We start from the raw sequence: 19,192 nt of genomic DNA, 5'->3' as shown, positions 1-19,192 counted from the left end.
TCCGTAAAGTTACAAGATCTTTAACTTCTTTAGACCCGTCACTAATTTCATCCCATAGGGAGGTTCCGATAGCATTCCAGGTACTAAGCTCAAAAGCTGTACCCACACTAATTGAAAGGTTTCTGTCCTTGCTTCGTTAGTTTTTTAGCTGATTTATCATCATCAGTTACCATATCCCATAATACGTCTCCTAATCTACGCCATTCACTCTCCTTAAATAATAAATCCGGATTCTTAAAGCATCCCTTAACGCGACCCAGCGTGACTAACCCCGAAATTTGCTTAATGCAGTTTACTCCCCGCTTTTCTAAAAAGCACTGTAATAATTTTAGGGCTACCTCTTGATCCATTGCCGGCCGGCTTCTTGATACTCCTGGGTGCTACCTTGATTAAGGCACCTCGGTTAAAAAGTCTTTGCAGCCTTTTTCCAGTAGCCCTCACTGACGGCGAACCCCTTTTGGACGGTCCAGGCACGAGAGTTAACACACCAACCAAGACGATCAGCGTTCGGTTAATCTTTTGCCCCCCGGTCGCTGCTACCGGTGCTTCTCAGTGTCCGTCGCTCCAATTCCCCTTTCTTCGGTCCCCGTTCGGGCGCCATTTGTTGGAGCGGCGGAGGAATGCACATAAGTCGACCCAATATGAGTGATAGAAGTGATTCAACTTTATTTGCACGGATAGCTCATATTTATACAGTTTGCGATAATTATGCCTACTAGTCCTAATATGATTGGTACGTTGCTAATGTTTATTCATTACTAAAACACACCCACTTGTGGTTGGCAGCTACGCGTGTTCAGTAACTTTCTCATGAGAACTTCTTCAAAAGTTACTTGTGAAGTTACGCCAAGGTCACACCGTCCCTGTCTTTCTCCTGATAACAGCGAGACCAGCTGTTGTTTTTCTCCCAATATCAGTAAAGCCAGCTATTTTCAGCCAAGGCCTAGTCTTGTTGCTCAAACTGACATTCTTTCACACAGAACTCTGCTCGCACAACTTTTCCACAGGCCCATGTCCTTTTTCAGCAAGCCACTTCCCAACAAAAGGTATTCCTAGAAAAAGTTTCCCGTTTATAAAGCAGGAGTTTGTTGGGGCTGAATTACAGTTCCTTTGTAACTGAATTGGGTCAATATTCCGAAAAAGGGGAATATGTTTATTTTTGAAACAGGTCAATACTTGCATGTGTTGTGCTGGCAAGGAGGAGGCTTCTTAAATGTAGAACTTGTTAAATTTAAAAGCACACCTCCACTCTCCATAGTATTGCTTCTATGTTAATTCAGGGTTAAGATATTCGTTCACTTCAGTTTCTGTGAATCTGTTAGGGCAGCGTGCTCTAAGGTGATGGGAGGGAGCAGGGGGAAGAAGGGGAGGAGGAAAAGCAAAATATCTGGAACCTGCTCTTCCATGACTCCTGCAAACTGTAATGTTATTTTTTTTTTTCCCAAGCCTGAAAACTGTACTTGGCAGTGGGATTGTGGCTATCTTGTTAATATTCTTCCTTCCTTTCTTGTTTTGGCCTCTCCAGGAAGCGATTCGAGTAATCCTTGGAAATCTTGATGATTTACATGCATTTTCTACAGACCACTATCTTTCTGTGTACCCTTTCTTTCCTACTTGTAAAAGAAAAGGTCCAATGACTTGTATCTGTTGGGCATTGCTTAATTTGACATTCCTGCCTAGTAGTGCGCAGATCTTTAGCTGGAGTACGACTCCTCTGAGCTTCGCAGTTTTACATTAGCTGAAGATCCTCCTCAGTTGTTGCCTTCACCAGAGAACTGATGTATGTAAAAAGAATGTTTTGCAGTGTTTTCAGATGGCCACCCCTGCGTTCCAAATCTGATTTAGCCAGAGAAAACGAACGTGCATATATAAAGTCCCAGGAAGCCCACGTAATGCGATTGCAAGGGAAGCTAGTGCGTTGTTTCAAAAGGTTAATAAAATGTAAAGCGCTCCTTACAGGCGCAGCAGCGTTGGCCCTCTAGTAGAGAAGACCGCAGTAGTTTTCTTGTAAGGTACATTAGGATTAAGTATTGTAGTTGCTGTAGTGTAAAGGGTTACGGAGAAGTTACTCTCCTGAGGCTGTTGTTGCAGAGAAAAGTAAGTTAGTGGAAGGAGAAGCCTTTTCAGTCCTAAGGTGCGTCAGTTTGTGAATCGGATCAGGCCTTTCGGCATCATCTCCTCCCGTGATTCCGAGTGCCCAGGAGTAATGAACACCCGCGTGTTTCCGCCTCCAAGGCATCCCCTTCCAGTCTCGGCAGACTGCGTTATTGCCACCCCTGGTCCTAGCAGGCAAGAACGAGATCATCCTCTTTCTCTGTCAGAAGCTGGTAGGTATGAGAGCAACTTATTCCTGTTGCTGCCAGGAAGAGAAAGTAGCCCAGAGCATCGTCAGACTGGAGGCACCCAAACAAAGGAAGCCTCGTTGTTGGTTTGCTTCGCTAAAGCGCAGCCAGTTTTGCCTGCGTGCTTGAGGAGGGTTTGATTCACGAGCTTGTATTTCTGGAACTGGGAAGTCCATCCACCTGCTCAGGCAGCACCGGGCCCTGCGGAGAACTGCAAGCTCAGAGGCCTGGCGTGATGAGTTGTCCTGCAGTCTGTGTGTCGGGCTCCTCGCTGTAGCATACCTCTTAGTTAATCGCCAGCTGTGGGAGTCCTTGAAGCCAAACTCAAACGAACAATTTCATCCCTTAAAGGAACTGACTGTGTCATCTAGGCAAATCTTGGGCTTCATCTCTGGTCCTCAGGATGCAAATGGAGTAAAAGTATTCATGCTATCTGTTTCTTCCTGAGGTCAGAGGCACGTAAGAAGGCTGCTGCCTGGCGTCACCCATTCGTGCATGCATGAGCTCCTAGGTGTGCGAACTGCACCCCCAGGAAGGAACGTCTGTAACTGTGGCGTTTGTCATGTCAATTATCTTTTGTTCTCCCATTTTGAGGAGGACTGTGAAGTGAATGTAATGATGCTAGTCCTGTGAATCCTAGTCCTTTTCAGGTTTAAAAATAATTTTTAAAAGAATTACTTTTTAGTTAGGAAAGCTGATGAGGTTTTCTTCACAGGGTTGGGAGAGCCTGGCATGTTGTTTTTTGCGGGAAGATGTCAGGACTGAAGCCAGATGCAGTTAAGGAAACACAGTGCTATGAATGCAAGCAACTGATGGAAGAGTGTCACCTGGATGAGTGTTTCTTGTAATGTGTTACTAGCGTATGGTGTCTCCTCACATCTCATTTCTCCGCTGTGTAGTTCGATGTGTCACTTGTTCAGCTGCTGCTGCTCATTAAATATAAATCTCCATTGGCAGGAGCAGTTACAGGGTTGTGGATCTTGGACCAAGATCCTCAAAACCCCCTAGCTATGCGAGGTTTCCCTGCCGCACGTGCACTGCCTTTGTGTCCTGACGCTCTGTTTCTCCAGGAATGTCAGTATTTGCGTGGGGAGTTTCAAGGACCTGCCTGTGGATGCGACGGCCCCTACGCCCCTGATGTATTCTTCTGGTGCTGCATCCTCTTCTTCGCCACCTTTGCCCTGTCAAGCTTCTTGAAGAAGTTTAAAACCAGCCGCTACTTTCCAACCAGAGTAAGTAGAAGGAGGTGGCCAGTGTCCATCTCCGCACTCGTTTCCCAAAATGGCTTTCCTGGAGCACTAAGCAGTATTTGCCCTGCCTTGGTCAAGCTGGGAAACGTTGGCCTTGCAGGCCAAGCTCTCCAAGAGCTTGGATGTCCCACACTCATTTCCATGAGTGCAAAATCATCGTAGCGTTTCCCACCTGCCTCGTGACCTGCCCCAGATTGAAGATTTTTGGGGTTTGATTTTTTTTAATTTTTTTTCTTCTCCTCAGGTAGTAGGAAGTCAGGTTTCCCAAAGTTTTGGGGGTTGGGGTTTCGGTTTGGTTTTTTTTCCCCTACCTTCTGCGCATTATGTGCTCGAGTGGAAAGTAGATTCGAATGAGGAGCTTCCTTTTGAGGACTAAAGGATGCCTCAGTGCCTTGTTGCCATTGTAGCTGTGAGTGTAGCTGTAGTGGCAGACATGTGTTTTCTTATTTTTAATATTATTATTATTATTTTTAGATTTTGACTTAAACCAACCCTTGTTGGCCTAGTTAAGCTTTTTTTTATTGTCTGACCCCAGATCTCACAGGGACAAACACAGCAGCAGTATCTAAGCAAGGGATCAGGCTGCATGTGCTCAGAGGGGTGGTGGGATTTGGTTAAGCAGCCTTAATGTTGTGGATGTCTGCAACTCTTGCATCTCACGTTACGGCCCTGTTTGCCATGCCCCTCTCACCTCTGGTTTCTCGCCCCAGGTACGGTCCACAGTGAGCGACTTTGCTGTTTTCCTCACCATCGTCATCATGGTGCTCCTTGACTTTGTGGTTGGGATCCCATCGCCGAAGCTCCAGGTCCCCCATGAGTTCAAGGTAACGGGGTGTTTTGGCACGTGGGGGTGTCACAAGGTGATGCCGGGGCAGGGCAGGGCTGAGTCTGGAGGAGATGCTGGTGGTGTGACCATCTCCTCTTCCACCTCCAAGTGCCTTGCTTCCTCCTGGAAACGAGAAGATGGCCCCAAAACTAGATACCTACAGGGGAAGTATCTAGAGCTGCTTGCAAAGAGGAGACTGGCACTGCTGAAGCCCCCGGGAGAGGGGGACATGAAGCCAGGGCTGGGAGGTGCTCTGACACAAGGAGGGAGGGGAAAATGAAAGCCAGTGGAGTGCCTGGGCTGGGAGACGATGCTGATGTGTGGGCTTTGTTGCAGCCTACCAGAGACGACCGCGGGTGGTTCATCAACCCCATAGGACCCAACCCTTGGTGGACGGTGTTGGCTGCGCTCGTCCCAGCTCTGCTCTGCACCATCTTGATATTCATGGACCAGCAGATCAGTGCCGTTATTGTGAACAGGAAGGAGCACAAGCTGAAGGTAAGGGCCTGCGAGAGATGACCCCAGCCCCTTCTGGGCTGCAGGTCTGGGGAGAAGCTCTTATTCCCGATGCTTTCTGAAGGCATTGGTTTGGGACAAGGTCAGGCTGCGTGGCAGGATGCCCTCCTGGATTAACGATGATGCAGGGAGCAAGTGACAGGGCAGTATAGATGAGCAACCTTTTGGGGGAGCAAATTAATCTTGGAGCAATAGAGAACTGCGTTTTTGTTTTAAAATGGCAGCAGCAGCAGGTGTGGGGAATGAATTGTTTTGATGCGCTGCCAGGGATAACTCAGAGTCACACCTTCCTTGCAAGTGGTACAGTTTTCTTTGTGAGTGGAAAAAATGGTTTGGTGCTTTTGGGTTGTGGCTTGTTGTTTTTTGGAGAAGTATTTAATGCACAAGCTCTGCATATCCATTGTGTCTGAACTCCTGCCAGATTTTCATGCCAGGTGCTTGTGCAAAGCCTGCATACACCCTTGCTTGTTTCCATTTCTTGTTTTGAATTCTGAAGAAGTTGACTTGTGCTCGAGCAGGGTTTGAGTCTGACTTGCGACGTTATCCTTGCTCTTGTGCTATGGGATGCTCTGTTTCTTGTTTTCCTGCCTGCAGAAAGGATGCGGGTACCACCTGGACCTTTTTGTGGTGGCTGTGATGCTCGGGGTGTGCTCTGTGATGGGGCTGCCCTGGTTTGTGGCTGCGACCGTCCTGTCCATCACCCACGTGAATAGCCTCAAAGTAGAGTCTGACTGCTCAGCTCCAGGAGAACAACCCAAGTTTCTGGGGATACGAGAGCAGAGAGTCACTGGCTTGCTGATCTTTGTGCTCATGGGCTGCTCTGTCTTCTTCACTTCCGTGTTAAAGGTGAGAGGAAAATGCAAACCACCCAACAACCGTGAGCTTGTTGGAGGTTACAGAAAAACAGTCCCCTCTCTGCAGGCCTGAGTAGTTAGTTGTGGAGCGGAGGAGGAGGAGGTGGTCCCAACCCTTGGGGCTTGACCAACGGTGGGAACCAGCCTCGGTTAGGTTTTGCAGCCCTTCAGGCCCCCGTTTGGTGTGCTCGAGGCGAGCAAGCAACGCAACTGCTTGAATTTTTGGGTGTCTTTCAGGCCCACCCACGTTTATGGGTTACAGTTGAGCATATTCAGACGAGCACATCTGCTCTGTTTCAAACAGGCAGCCCTTTAGTGGCTGCAATTTGCTCCCCAAATGCCGCGGAGCAGCCGTTCCCAGGAGCTAAACACACTGAGGTCATCCCTGTGGGCTTCCTTGCACGTTCCTCCCACAAAGTAATCTCGTCTCTAGGCTAAAAGGAGGCCTGTGGCCTTTGCCTGTTGCCCCAAGAATAGGCAGAAGTGTTTCTTCTACCGCCAGAGAATGCGGCATAGGGTAGCACGGGTGAAATCGCCTATTTTCCTCCAACCTTTCTGGAAAATAGGATTATTCTGAGGAGAGATAACTCCCAAGTTCAGCCTAAAGCAGAGCCTTAGCTCACTCGTGCGCACAAAATGGCAAAACAATGGTTAATATCTGACCCATCTCTAAGCCTGAATGGAAGCTGGAAAGCTTCAAGCAATTTTAGGCAGTGCCTGTGGAAGAGGGTGGTAATACTGAAAATGCAATACAGAAAAAGAAACGATTGCATTCTTTCTTTTTTTTTTTCTTCCCCCCCCCCCAGTTTATACCAATGCCTGTGCTTTATGGCGTCTTTCTCTACATGGGTGTGTCGTCGCTCAGAGGAATTCAGGTACGGACTCTTTTACAGCGTGCAGCATGTCGGCTCCCTGGTATTTTGTCTCTGTAGCAGCAGGGAAAAAAGCAGTGGCATGGGAAAAACTTCTCGCAGAGCAAGCAATGAAACTCTTTTGTGTAAGAAAAAGATTGGTGGAGGCACAGGAGGTATGGGAGGACCAGGCAAGTTCAGCGCTCTCTGTTGCAGGGTTTAGGGCAGGTCAGTGTTTGGTTACGTGAAAAGCGGGGGAATTTGGTGCAAAGGGAAGGCAGTTTCTACCACTGGTGGAAATCCTCATGGGGGGATTCAGTGGGCCGAGAAATGCTAATAATGGAATGGCATGGCATAGTTGCCGTTTGGTGGGCAGCTCTCAGGGGCAAGCCGGTTGCTAGATGGAGCGAAGGGAAAATGGGTGCTGCTCCCAGGAGGAATGCGGTGGGATCCAGGAGTTCTGACGGCAAGCGAGATGCTGCAAAGTGCCTCCACGTCTCGAGAGGGCCAGAAACTTGCCGCAGTCCCAAGGTGGCAACCTTTCCCTTTTATTTCGCAGTTCTTTGATCGCTTGAAGCTGTTTTGGATGCCGGCGAAACACCAGCCGGATTTCATCTACCTGCGGCACGTGCCCTTGCGAAAGGTGCATTTCTTCACGGCGATCCAGCTGACCTGCCTCGTCCTGCTCTGGACCATCAAGGTGTCCCGTGCCGCCATCATCTTTCCCATGATGGTAAGAGCTGCCACCGCTCGGCAGCGGGGTGTTTGCAGCGTTGGAGTGAGAGGTGGCATCGTCTCTGAGCTCACCGCATCTTCCCTCTTATTCGTGAAGGTTTTGGCTCTCGTATTTGTCCGGAAAGCGATGGATTTCTGCTTCTCAAAGCGAGAGCTCAGCTTTCTGGATGACCTTATGCCAGAAAGGAAGAAGAAGTTGGACGATGCCAGAAATGAAGCTGGAGAAGAAGAAGAGGTAAGGCTTGCTGTGTCCTCGGGGCTGGACATCTCCGTGTGTCTGTGAGATTGCCTGTTTCTCTTACAGCTTGTCTGGAAATGTTGGGGGAAGATCAGCACTCAATCGAAATAGATCCCAATAGCCTGTAACTTTTGTAACCTTTGTTTCCTCAAGTAGCAGTGAGCTGAACGCTTGAATACAGGTGTAATTTTTAAAACGAGTCATTTTTCACAAAGGTCATTATCATTATGATGATTATTATTAGATGCTGCTGCGGCTGCTGCTGCTGGCAAGACTTGCTCATAATCGTGTTTTGAACACACAGTCCCCCTGCCCCGAAATCTTTGGAGTGAACGGTTTCTCCCCTGCTGCACTAATACCTATAGCTGCCAAGGGGCAGAAGCGGAGGGCAGACTGCTAAGTTTGTGCTGGGCATTCAGCTTATCTCCACTTTGATCAAAGACAGAGAACGTGATTTGTCCCTTTTTTACATCAGGAGTCCAGGAGGGCCATGGAAGCTGCTGCTGCTGCAAGTTCAGTTCAGCTGAACGTGGGGAAGACCAGTGACGTGGATATCCCAAAGCAAAGCAGTGACAGGTAAAGCTCCACCAAGCGCCAGGAACCCCGGCAAGATTAGCTTGAAGGTGTTTGGCAGAGTTTTCTCCACTTGCCTCTTTGTGGGGCATCCCACAGAAACCAGCAGGCAGCTTGGTGGGAAAATCAAATTTGGGGGCAGGGCTGCAGGAAGTGATTGCAAGGCTCTGACCGCAAGCAGAGTGGCTGCAGCACTCGCGTTTGACCCCCAAACCTTGCCTCATCAGTGCTTTTACGGTAGCTGGAGATCCTCATACTTAACACATGAGGAGTTGCAGGCGTGATCTGTACCAGCAGTGGCTTAGGAACCCGGACCGGGGCTAAGCCCCAGCAAGAGCCTTTGCACAGAGCTGTTGCTCTGCAGCTCCCGGGCTTGCCTCCCAAAACTCCTCATCCAGCAAAACCTCCCACACTTATGCAGAGCTTTGATTCTCGGGGCTCCGCTGTTCCTCTTGCTGATGCTAATGCCCTTGGTGGCATCAGTTCCCATAATCACGGATTGCTATGTAAAATATTTATTGCAGGACTGATCCTTCTGAGATTGTTATCCTGGATGAAATGTCACAAATGACCGTATGGAAGGCTCTCACTTTGAAGACAGAAACCCTTTGAATCCAGGGAGGAAAAAGGTAAAGGATTGCACGTGAACGTGACCGTGCTCCTCTGCAAGCGACGGCGCACACCTACGCTTTTCCCACGCTTTGGCCGGCAAGGCTGAGCAAATGGCCTGTCCCTGGGAACAGGCAGGGAGGTCTGTGGCATGCACACCAGCTCCTCTCTGCTGGGGTGGTCCCCCGAACAGGGCTGAATCAGCAGCAGCTGGCAGGTCTTCCACTGATGATGCTCTCCCTCTTTTTCTCTTCCCTTCGCCTTTCCCCACTCCCGCTTTTCACGTTTAGGAATCTTGACTTTGAAGGAGAGGAGTGAGAGCGTGACTCGGGGATGTGCCAACGCAGACAGAGGGAGAAGGCGCTTTGTTTCAGTTGGAGGATTCCCATTAAAGCCATGCAGATGTTTTCAGTTATCCTTGGTGTGCTTCAGGCATTCAGTATCTCTAGACCAGCAAGCTGAGGGGAACGTCACAGTCAAGGGGAGTTTGGTGGTGTTCAGTCTGTGTGCGTACGTGCGTGTGGGGGTGTGGGTTTGTAGTGGTAGAGGGACTGCTACTGCTTTATCATTCAGTGCTCTTCTTTTAATACCTAATTCCTCCTCTTTGTTTTCCTTCTCTTTTTTCCAAATGTAAACTGGGAATGTCCAAAATAATTTTCTGTTATATTTGATGCATTCTCCACTTTCTTCTTGATCACGACTGGGTTTTTGGTCTGGTTTGGAGTTCTGGCTTTAATTCACTCTTATGTCTCTTACTGGTACAAGAGGGATGCCCTCTGCAGCAGGGCAGCATAGAGAGCGTCCGAGCAGTTGGCCTAAGGTGAAAGAAAAGCATTTGCTCCCTGCGCTCCAGTTTTACCTTTCTTGGTTGGTTTGGCAAGTATCACAATAATGTGTGATGAACTGACCGTAAACCCCATTCACCGTCTCCCTGTGCCACTGGGGGGGGTTGGTAGGGAATCTGGGAATGAAGTTGTGCCTGGGAAGAAGGGAGGGGTGGAGGGAAGGTGCTCTGAGATTTGGTTGTATTTCTCATTACCCTGCTCTGGTTGATTTGTAATAAATTGAGTTAATTTTCCTCAAGCGGAGTCTCTTTTGCCAGTGACGGTAATTGGTGAGTGATCTCTCCTGTCCTTATCTCGACCCACAAGCTCTTTGTTATATTTTCTCTCCCCTGTCCAGCTGAGGAGGGGGAGTGATAGAACGGCTTTGGTGGGCACCTGGCATCCAGCCAGGGTCAACCCACCACAGGGGGAAATGATGTACTTAAGAAATTATGTACTTAAGCCACACGAAAAAGGCCACAAAGCTCTTGTGAAACAAGATCCCCTTTGTATGATCAACGCATGCCTTGCTAACAACTGTGCCCCTGAAGAAGAACTAAAAAACTGAGAAGAAGGGAACATCCTACTCCAGGAGGCGCCAAAAAGTTGAATAATTGCTAATAGGCATGAAGTCAGAAGCATCTTCGCAAACTGGAGGAAAGGTAAAGAAAGGTGGCAGGGGGAGATCATGACCACCAACTCAATTCCACACCAAAAAGACTTACCCCCCCACTCTCCTTGAGCATGCGCTGTAGAAGAAAAGAACACTGGACCTTTAATTCCAAGCAGGGAAACTGTAGCCCAATAGAAACTGTGCGAGATAAGCTACTCCCGGCAATAGTTTTGGGAAGAACTTTGGAAATCGAATATGTATAACTGAACTGTATAAATTGCTTGCCCCTTTAGGCATGAGGGGTGCTAGCGTTGCGGATTACCACCTAGCCCCCATCTTTGCGTAAACATGAACTGGAATAAAATACCTCTGCTCTGTATTTATATTGGCATTTTGCACCCCGGGTAAACGACCCCACTTTTGGGACAACAGTGGGGCAGGCAAAGCACCGCATCCCGCAGGCCGAGGGGCTCAGGCACCCACGCCGCTGCCGGAGGACTGCCGGCAAGAGGTTTGGCATCTGGCGAGGGGCTGCTGGGCCAGGGTGCCCAGGCACCCACCCCACTCCCCCAGCCGCAGCCACGAGTGCTCTCAGTGCTGGGGCAGAGGCCGTAGCAGCTGCCTGTGCCCAAGCCTGTCCCGAGCGGAGGGAAGACTTTGCCGGCGAGGAGCAATCCAGTGAAGGCATTGCTGAAATTGCTGGGCTTGAAGTTGCTGCCGGGCCAGGAGGGGGCCGAGGGGTCCTTGTGCAGCACGTCCTGCTCCAGGGGCAGCAGCTCTCAGGCCAGCAGCAGTCTGCTGGGGGGGACGCTCAGCAGGGACTCGGGGACGGGGACCCATGATACCGAAAAGCCGGTCAAAGAAACTCTCTAAGACTCATTTTGGAGTTTTAGAAAGTAGGCATTCCTACCCCTACTTCCCACCCCGGCTGGCCAACGCAACGCGCTGCCTACCTTCTTGAAGGACAGCAGTGGTTTGATGCTGACGAAGCCCATCTTGTTCTTCTGGACATGTTTCAGGAGGAAAGCATCCTTGGCCAGGTTCTCGTCAGAGAGGTGGAATTCCACCTGGGACACAACCCTCCTGGCCAGCTGCCGGTCAGGGACGGAGTAGCTGCAGTCCAAGAGATCACCCCCCAGAACATCGCTCACATCGCAGAAGCTCCCGGCAAAGCAGCAGGGACACGGGTGTGACTCGGTGGCCTTTGGGATGTGCAGCACTGCCCAGTCCCAGCCACAGCGGTGCAGATGGCAGAGTCTTGAGGAGCGGGGTGGCTCAGCTGCGCTCTGAAATGAAACGGAGTTTTATGCTTTTAGAAGCGCGCTTGCCTTCACGCCCCCAGCATCGGTCCCTGCCACAAGTTACGCAGCACATGGCCTTGCACAATCTTGCAGCCAGAGGTGCCTCACGAACAGAGCGCAATCTCTTTGATTACCAGGATACAGGCCAGGAGAGATCTTTGGCCTCCGGTTCACGGCAGTTGTCCTGACTCCCCCAGGCCACACACTGTTCACACAGCGGGAGCGAGAGGCCTGTGTCCTTGGTACCCTTGGGGTGTCCTTGCTAGCGCCGAATCCTCCAAGCACGAGGAGGGGATGTACTAACCCCATCCCTGGGATCCCGTAGAGCGCAAACAGCCCCAGCGCCCTGACACCGGACGTTGGGCAGAATCCAGTCCTTTTCTGGGAGCACGCGGTGCGTCTCCTCCGGGGTGTCATGCACCCAGGGAAAGGGCTGCCCCCTCCCAGGGGGATCCAGAGCTGCTGCTTTTCCCAGCAGGAGACTGAAAGACCTGACAGCACTACTGGAGCGAGGGCTGGGGGAAAGCGTGCCACCGAGCGACACCGCGTGACCTTCCTTCGCGCCTTCGAGGTCCTTTTTCCTATTTCTGCCTCGCTCCGGTCAACGCAGCGAACAGAAGCGCGGGCAACGGTCACAAACGCATTTGCCATCTGGCGCAAGGAGGCTGGGGCTGCAGCTTGGTCCCTGCTTCGCTCAGCTGAATCAACTTGTTGTTCTTCCCCCACCGGAAAAATACTGTTGAAAGCCAAGAGCATTTGTACCCGCAGACCCCGAGAGCCGCCTGTAGGCCCCGGGGCCACCCCAGCCTCCCTTAACCCTTTCCCTCCCCAAGAGGAGCTGGGGAGGCTCTTGGGGGTGGGGCAGAACACAGGGAGCCCCCGCATTCCTTCCGGGGAGACGCCAAAGAGTCCTTGGCAGCCAACAGCCAGAAGGGACCATGGCGCGGCCACCAATGCAGCTCCCACTGCCTGGGCCCTGGGGCCCCCCGGCGCCCCAGCTTTTCCAGCCATTCATGCTCCCCAAAACCTTCTACCCTTGAGGTAGGGACCGACCCCAACCCCTGCAGCCCAGGGACGCTCTTGGGGGGCAAGAGCAGAGGAGACCGCCGGCCATCGCTCCTGTCTCATTCTCTTAGGCTCAGCCAACCCGTGCCGCCTGCCCACGCGGGAGCAGCCCTTCCCTGCAGCCCGGGCCCCCCAGGCACCACCAGCAGGTATGGCACCCCAGTCTGCTCTGGCACCTTCGCCATCCCCATCACACCCGTTCCCCCGGCACTTTTCGCATGGGGGTTCAGCAAGCCCCGGTGAGCATCCTTGCCCTCGCCCGGGCGGCGCGTGCCCAGTAAAGCCCATCTGCAGAGAATTCCCCAAATATTTGGGGCCACCTCTCCCCTTTCACCTCCTAGATGCGAGTCTCCTCCCTGATTTGCAACCCCGTCCCACCAGCACAGCAGCTCACCCTGTGGGGATCGCCCCGGCCACAAGCTCCCCGCGCCCCTGGCCCAGAGCTGGGGGATGTCGGCCATCGGGGCCGGCTTGGCGGGTGCCCCCAGAGAGTCCCCCCGGCCCAGCACGGCTCCCCCTCACCCACACAGGTCTGCAGAGGGCTCCATGTGGCTGCCTCTTCGACCCCCGGGTCTTCTGCATCCAGTGGACAACCACCGACCTGCCTCCACCAGCCACCGCCACGCTCGGCCAAGGCGCCACTTCTCTGCCGGGTGCTGCCCTGTGGGGTCCCACGGGCTGCGGGGCCCCCCTGGCCTGGGCAGCCACAGGGACCCCCCAGGGCCAACCATGATACCTCACACCCTACAAAAATCAGAGGAGTGTGGTGGCCCCAGACCCTCTGGAGCTGCCAGTGTCCATCCCTGGCTACCAGCACAGCGAGGGGCAGCTGGCACAGATCAACATCCCCAGCATGGCCACCCCTGTGGGGGCACCCCCAGGCGGCGATGTCCACACCAGCCCCTGCGCTGCCACCAACAATGAAGCCCTTGGGGACACTGCAGGCGACCTTGCAGTGTCCGAGGAGATGGTCCTGGAAGAGGCCCTAAGGCTCTTCGGTTGCTCCCTGGATGGAGTGGGGGTCAGCCAGGATGCTCCCAGCAGGAGCTCCGTGCCCGAGGACGCTGGTGGCACCAGCGCAGACACCCCAGACCGCGACTTCAGCTCGCTCTCGCTGCCTGAGGAGATGCTCACCCCCGACTACTGCATCCCTGAGCTCAGCGACACCATGCTGAGCCTCAAAATAGTCAACGGCGGCGGGATGGAGCCCCAGGAGCCGTGGCAGGATGCGGGGATGGACCTGCCACCATCCCCACCTGCCACGGCCAGCAAGTGGAGGAAGAGGCAGGCGCAGAGCTCCTTGCCAATGGCACCCAGCAAGCGCAGGGCTCTGGCAGCCAACGTGAGGGTGTGTGTGTGGTGGGGGGATTAGACAGGGGTGAGAGGGATGGAGATGGGGGGAATGGGGGGTGGGAGTGGAGGGGGGGGTATTTGTCAAGGGGGGGCCGGGGAGGGTGGTAGGGAGGGGTTAGACCAGCTTGGATGGGACCTTTTCTTTTGTGTTTCCCATTAAAAGCTCTTTCTCCAGAACCGCTCCGTGCCTGTGTGGGACGGGGAGGGAGTGCGGGGGGCACCGGGAAACAGCCCCCAAGAGGTGCAAAAGCCCCGCCGAGCCCCAAATCCAAGCCAGCAAGCCCCGAGGGGAACCCAGCCACCCCCAGGCCTGAGTCACCACCAGCGCGGCAGGCGATGGTGGGGGGGGGACGGGAACGGGAACAACTCCCCGTTCCCCTTCCCCAGGGGAAGCAGCCCTTTGGTGGGGAAGCCAGGACAGACAGGTCCCTGCAGGACTCACGGACACGGCCCCACGCAGAAAGCAGCACAGAGCCCCTGCGACAACGACAGACCTTGGGGGCTGGGGGGGACACGGGCACACACGACAACAAGGGCTGCAAGGCCTTCGTCTTGAACACCACCAGCGTCCCCTCCAGCGGGGACAGGGCTCGGTGCACAGCCCTTCAAAGCCTCAAGACCATCACGGCCTTCCTCGGGTCCCACTGACCTCAGCCCCCAAGAGCCCAGCTTTGCTTCACTGACACAGCAAAATAACCCCAAATCACCCTAAGAATGGCGAGGGAGGGAGCTGCAGGCCAGGCAGGGACCCTCCTCCACTTCTCTGGCTGCGCCTTGGGCAGCTGCAAGACCAGGAAGGGGGGAGAAAAAGTCAGAAGGAAAAAAAAAATAAAAATCACTGCACCGGCCAGAAAGTGCCTGAAAACTTCATCCCTCTTCATTGCCCATTTCCCATGCGAGCTCCACAACCTGGGAGCAACGCAGCCAATAGAACCTTCGAGAAGCAGACTCACAGCCTGCTGCAGCTGGCCCTGCTCGAGCAGCCGAGGTGGGCTGGATGATCTCTAGAGGTCTCTTTCAGCATCCATTCTGTGCTGCTGTGACTCTGTCTCTATCATGGTTTAAGCTATAAAAATGAGAGCTATAAAAATGGAACGCTGTGTTAAGAGCACAAGGCTCTGCTAGCAACGACCTTGCTGTGGCTCCTTGCTGTGCTGAGCCCAACCGAGTTTTAATTTAAGAGTAGATTTTTAGTGTGAGCAAAAGTGTGATTATTTTATTTTGTAATTTATGTAAATAAAGTGGGTTTGGTTTGTTTTTTTTTTAAAAAGGATAAGTCCTGCAATAAATATTTTACATAGCAATCCGTGATTATGGGAACTGATGCCAAGGGCATTAGCATCAGCAAGAGGAACAGCGGAGCCCCAAGAATCAAAGCTCCGCCTAAGTGTGGGAGGTTTTGCTGGATGAGGAGTTTTGGGAGGCAAGCCAGGGAGCTGCAGAGCAACAGCTCTGTGCAAAGGCTCTTGCTGGGGCTTAGCCCCGGTCCGGGTTCCTAAGCCACTGCTGGTACAGATCACGCCTGCAACTCCTCATGTGTAAGTATGAGGATCTCCAGCTGCCGTAAAGGCACTGATGAGGCAAGGTTTGGGGGTCAAACACGAGTGCTGCAGCCACTCTGCTTGGGGTCAGAGCCCTGCAATCACCTCCTGCAGCCCTGCCCCTGCCCAGCTCCCTCCACACAGCCCCTGGCATGGGTCCCTGCAGCCCTAGAGACTGGACTACGGCTCCGCAGCAGCCTGGGGCCACCAAAGCTGAAACGCTGAAGCCCCGACAGGCTTCCAGCCAGAGAGGGTGGCTGCCCTCCTCTTCCCCTGGGGTGCTGAACCTGCTGGCAGCATCAGTCCCCAGCTGGTGCGTCTTGCGTACATCTTTCTCAATTAAATGTACAGTGGATATCTTCTCGTTCAGCTAGTCTGGAGCTTAAAAAGCAGCTTAAAAATACGGGACAGGGTAATTTTTGGTGGACATGGCCAGAGCCTGCATGTTCTTGAGAGAAACTTTGGAAGAAGACCTAAGCCTTAAGGCACTGCCCTGAGGGGGTCTCCTTCCATGACGCAAATGCTGCTCTGGAGCATGGCGAGCTCTGTCCCAGCAGTGCCCAGTGCCTTTCCCTGCCTGCTGTCACAGGATGGCCACACGGGAGAACTGTGGCCAAGCTGCTGGAGCACTCCGGCCTTACAACACCAGAAGGGCTCAGGAGGAGAGTGTGGCGGTGGAAAGAGCAGCTCTGGACACAGCAGGCGCTGGGGCTCCCTGGCAGTGCTGCTGTTCCGGGACTCTGCACACAAGCACTGCCCCTGCAGTTCCAGAAGTGGACTCGGAGAAAGGATTGTGGACAAACAGGTCGCTGCAGGATCCTTTGGGGCGGCTCCTCCTTCACACAGGCTCTGGGTCACACTAGATCGGTAGATACTGAATTAGAAATGGGATGGATAATGACATTTCTTTGTGGACAACATGATTCCAAGGAAGAAAACCTGGAAACACAAAACAAACCGACTACCAACCACAGGTAGTCATACTCGGGCCACGCTCGGAGCTGGGCACCCCAGGGGTAGATGGTGGCTGAAGAAACCCTCAGGCACAGGGAAGGGGAGGGAGTCCATGCTGACCAGCATGCTAGGAGGCAGCAGGCAGTGCTCAACAGCCCACCCCTCGCCTCCTTCTCGGAAAACACCCCACTGGACTCTGCTTAGTCCAACCTGGCCCCGCAGCACTCGACGAAAGGCAGAGCAACAGCAGAGCTGGCCAGGAAGCAGGGGGCTGCGGCTGGACCCCCCAACCCCTCTATTACTTGCTCTCTCTAGTTTCTGCAGTTGCAGAAGCAGTAGCAAGAAGTTACACCAACCCACTGCAGTAGCAGAAGCGGAGGCGACTTCACATGAGCCACTTCTTTGCTTAGACCTAACAAGTAAAACCACAGGAGACGTTAATTCCTGCAATGGAACGTCTTGCTCAAAGTTACTAACCGTACACAATCTCAACGCAGAGCTGCTCCTCTTTAAGGAGACTGATCATGCATCCCTCACCCCCTCCAGCTGGACCTCCAAGCCACACACACAGCAACCAGCTAAGAAAGCAGACAGAAAACAGCAAAGTTTGCAGGAAGTCTGGCATCAAGGAGCCTCCCTCACCTTCAAGTCCAAGGTATTTTCTGGCTCTGGTCATCTTGTGTTCAGCACAATCACAATTAAATACATTCAGTATTGGGTTTAGGGTCTTAGGGGGATGCATTGTGGCAGAAGCAAGAGAAAACAATGCATTTGTTACTAGGGTTTGTTTTAGTTTAGGCATTTACTTACCTGGGGTTTGTCGATAACCCTGAGGATCTTGCAAAGCTAGCACCGATTGCTTCGCTTTTCAGTAAAAACAAAAATGAGAAAGAAGGCCACATACAGCTTTTCTCTCCTTCAGGTATTCCAGAAAGAACTTGCCCTACTACCAGCTCCATCTGGCAAATGAATAAAAACCTCTGTCCCCAGATGATCAGTGATAAGACACTATGCCAGGAAGCGATGTGATGATGCAATTGCTAACAGCTAAGAAGCGCTGCTTCTAGCACTGACTCTTGGTGACCTGCGCTGGACCAGATTCAGACAGGACTGCTAGAGCCAACAGCAGCTGCAAAGTTATAACCGCAGATGTTTCCCAGAGCATAGAAAAGCCTGCTGGAGGGATTCACCCTAAAGGACAGGAACCACGCTTGGCAATACTGTCTCTAGCTTGGGCTGCTTCCTTCTGAGTATTGTAGGGAGAGGAGTCTTTATGCATGAGGAACTTGCCTTTCAATCACTTTGACAGAAGACTTGCTCCATAAACAAAGGAAAACACTTCAGTTGAACTGGTGCAGTTTGAACTTTATTTAAAACAGCTGTAATCTAATCTGCATAGTGCTGGGGCAGCATCCAACCTCTGCAATAGCCAGGGAAACTCCAGAACAGCAACATCTCTCTGCACGCGGCCAAGCGCTGAGTCAGGGTACATTAAAATAAAGCGTGTAATCTGACCCATGCTGGATCAAGTCCAGGAAACTAGTAACCTGACTTCTTCCTAAACTTCTTCTTAACACCATAAGAGTGAGGGGGGGGGGGAAACAACAACAACAACAACAAAGCACAATTAGAAGATAATTCTGCAAAGCAAGAGTTAAAAAAAATAAATCCATGTACAGGCATATACTTTGATATCAATTAGCTAGGTTAGTTTGAGACCAGCTGCAGAAATGCATGTGCTGACTAGAGGTTAAGGGCACAACAGCCTTTAACAGGTCAAGTGGAAGAATTTGTTTAAAAGCATGGTAATATTACAGGCTTGTAGACCATTACAAAACACTTTTCATAGTTGCTTTGCCGTTTATCTTATCACCTACTTCAGCTTTAATTCCTTCAAATTAACGATGGAGTTTTATTTACACAAGTGCTGAAGTTGTATACCTACTGTAACTAGTACACAGACTTGACAGTATTGAAAGACCATGGTTTTAACCCAGGTCACAAAACCAAGGTAACCATTTTATAAACTCAGGGTGTAGCTCTGCTAAAAGCCACTGAAGTAACATAGGTTCTCTTTCTTAATTTTAACCTGTGAGTAAACCTAAGCCTTGCACCCTTAAGTTTTGGGTTTTTTTCGAGGGGAGAAGGAGGAGTAAGACCTCTCAAACCCACTAAGGCACATTTTCTAAGAGATGAATTGCACTTGAAGCAAGCTGGAAACCAGAGGTAATAAGGAAAAAAGGTAAGTATATGGTCATGGTCATGCTTTCTCCACAAGTTTGGAATACCAGCAGTAGGGGGAATGCTGGAGAATGAAGACCGTGCAAGGTAGCTACATGCCCCTTCGGTCTTGTCACTAGGGTTTGAGGTGGATGCTTAAAATGATCAGAGCTCAGAATTGCGGTTTAAGCCAAGCAACTAATTTTAAAAGAAGTCAGGGGTATCTGTTGTCCGCACAGCAAAATGGGACTTCAGCTGTCAGCGCAGTTTGCAAGCTGCACTATTCAGAGGGTGTTAATTCAAAACCTGGAAATACTAGAAGCAGGAAAGCAGTGTTCCTAGTCTCCTCGAATTTACTCTACCATGACATCATCATTTTGTAGAACATACTTTTTCTGGCACTGCCCTGCCCACCTTACATTTGGTTTACTTGTTTGGGGTTTTTAAGCAGATCCCACGTGCATTAAAAAAAATTAATAATAATTAAAAAAAAATCTTTTTGGAAGACAGTATTTTACAGTACATAC

At 51.6% G+C, this 19,192-nt stretch overlaps 1 protein-coding gene across 15 annotated transcripts in view; it reads left to right on the top strand.

Annotated features, from left to right (window-relative positions):
* LOC126037534 (electroneutral sodium bicarbonate exchanger 1-like) overlaps nucleotides 1-19,192 on the top strand; it is a 362,057-nt gene that overhangs the window by 267,325 nt on the left and 75,540 nt on the right. For 5 of the 15 annotated variants that reach the window (XM_049797885.1, XM_049797867.1, XM_049797865.1 and 2 more), the window contains 3 exons: nucleotides 3,413-3,574; nucleotides 4,303-4,416; nucleotides 4,755-4,916. The exons of 5 other annotated variants lie outside the window; for them this stretch is intronic. In XM_049797885.1, coding sequence (XP_049653842.1) covers nucleotides 3,413-3,574; nucleotides 4,303-4,416; nucleotides 4,755-4,916 — 438 coding nt within the window. Of the gene's footprint in view, nucleotides 1-3,412; nucleotides 3,575-4,302; nucleotides 4,417-4,754; nucleotides 4,917-5,528; nucleotides 5,781-6,594; nucleotides 6,664-7,198; nucleotides 7,373-19,192 lie in introns of all 15 variants that reach the window. 5 more of the 15 variants (XM_049797869.1, XM_049797868.1, XM_049797886.1 and 2 more) reach the window with 5 other exon arrangements.

Source organism: Accipiter gentilis, unplaced genomic scaffold (genome assembly GCF_929443795.1).
Source record: "Accipiter gentilis unplaced genomic scaffold, bAccGen1.1, whole genome shotgun sequence".
Lineage (NCBI taxonomy): Eukaryota > Metazoa > Chordata > Aves > Accipitriformes > Accipitridae > Astur > Astur gentilis.
The sequence above is the reverse complement of the archived record's forward strand: the minus strand, read 5'-3'. Positions and strand labels throughout refer to the sequence as shown.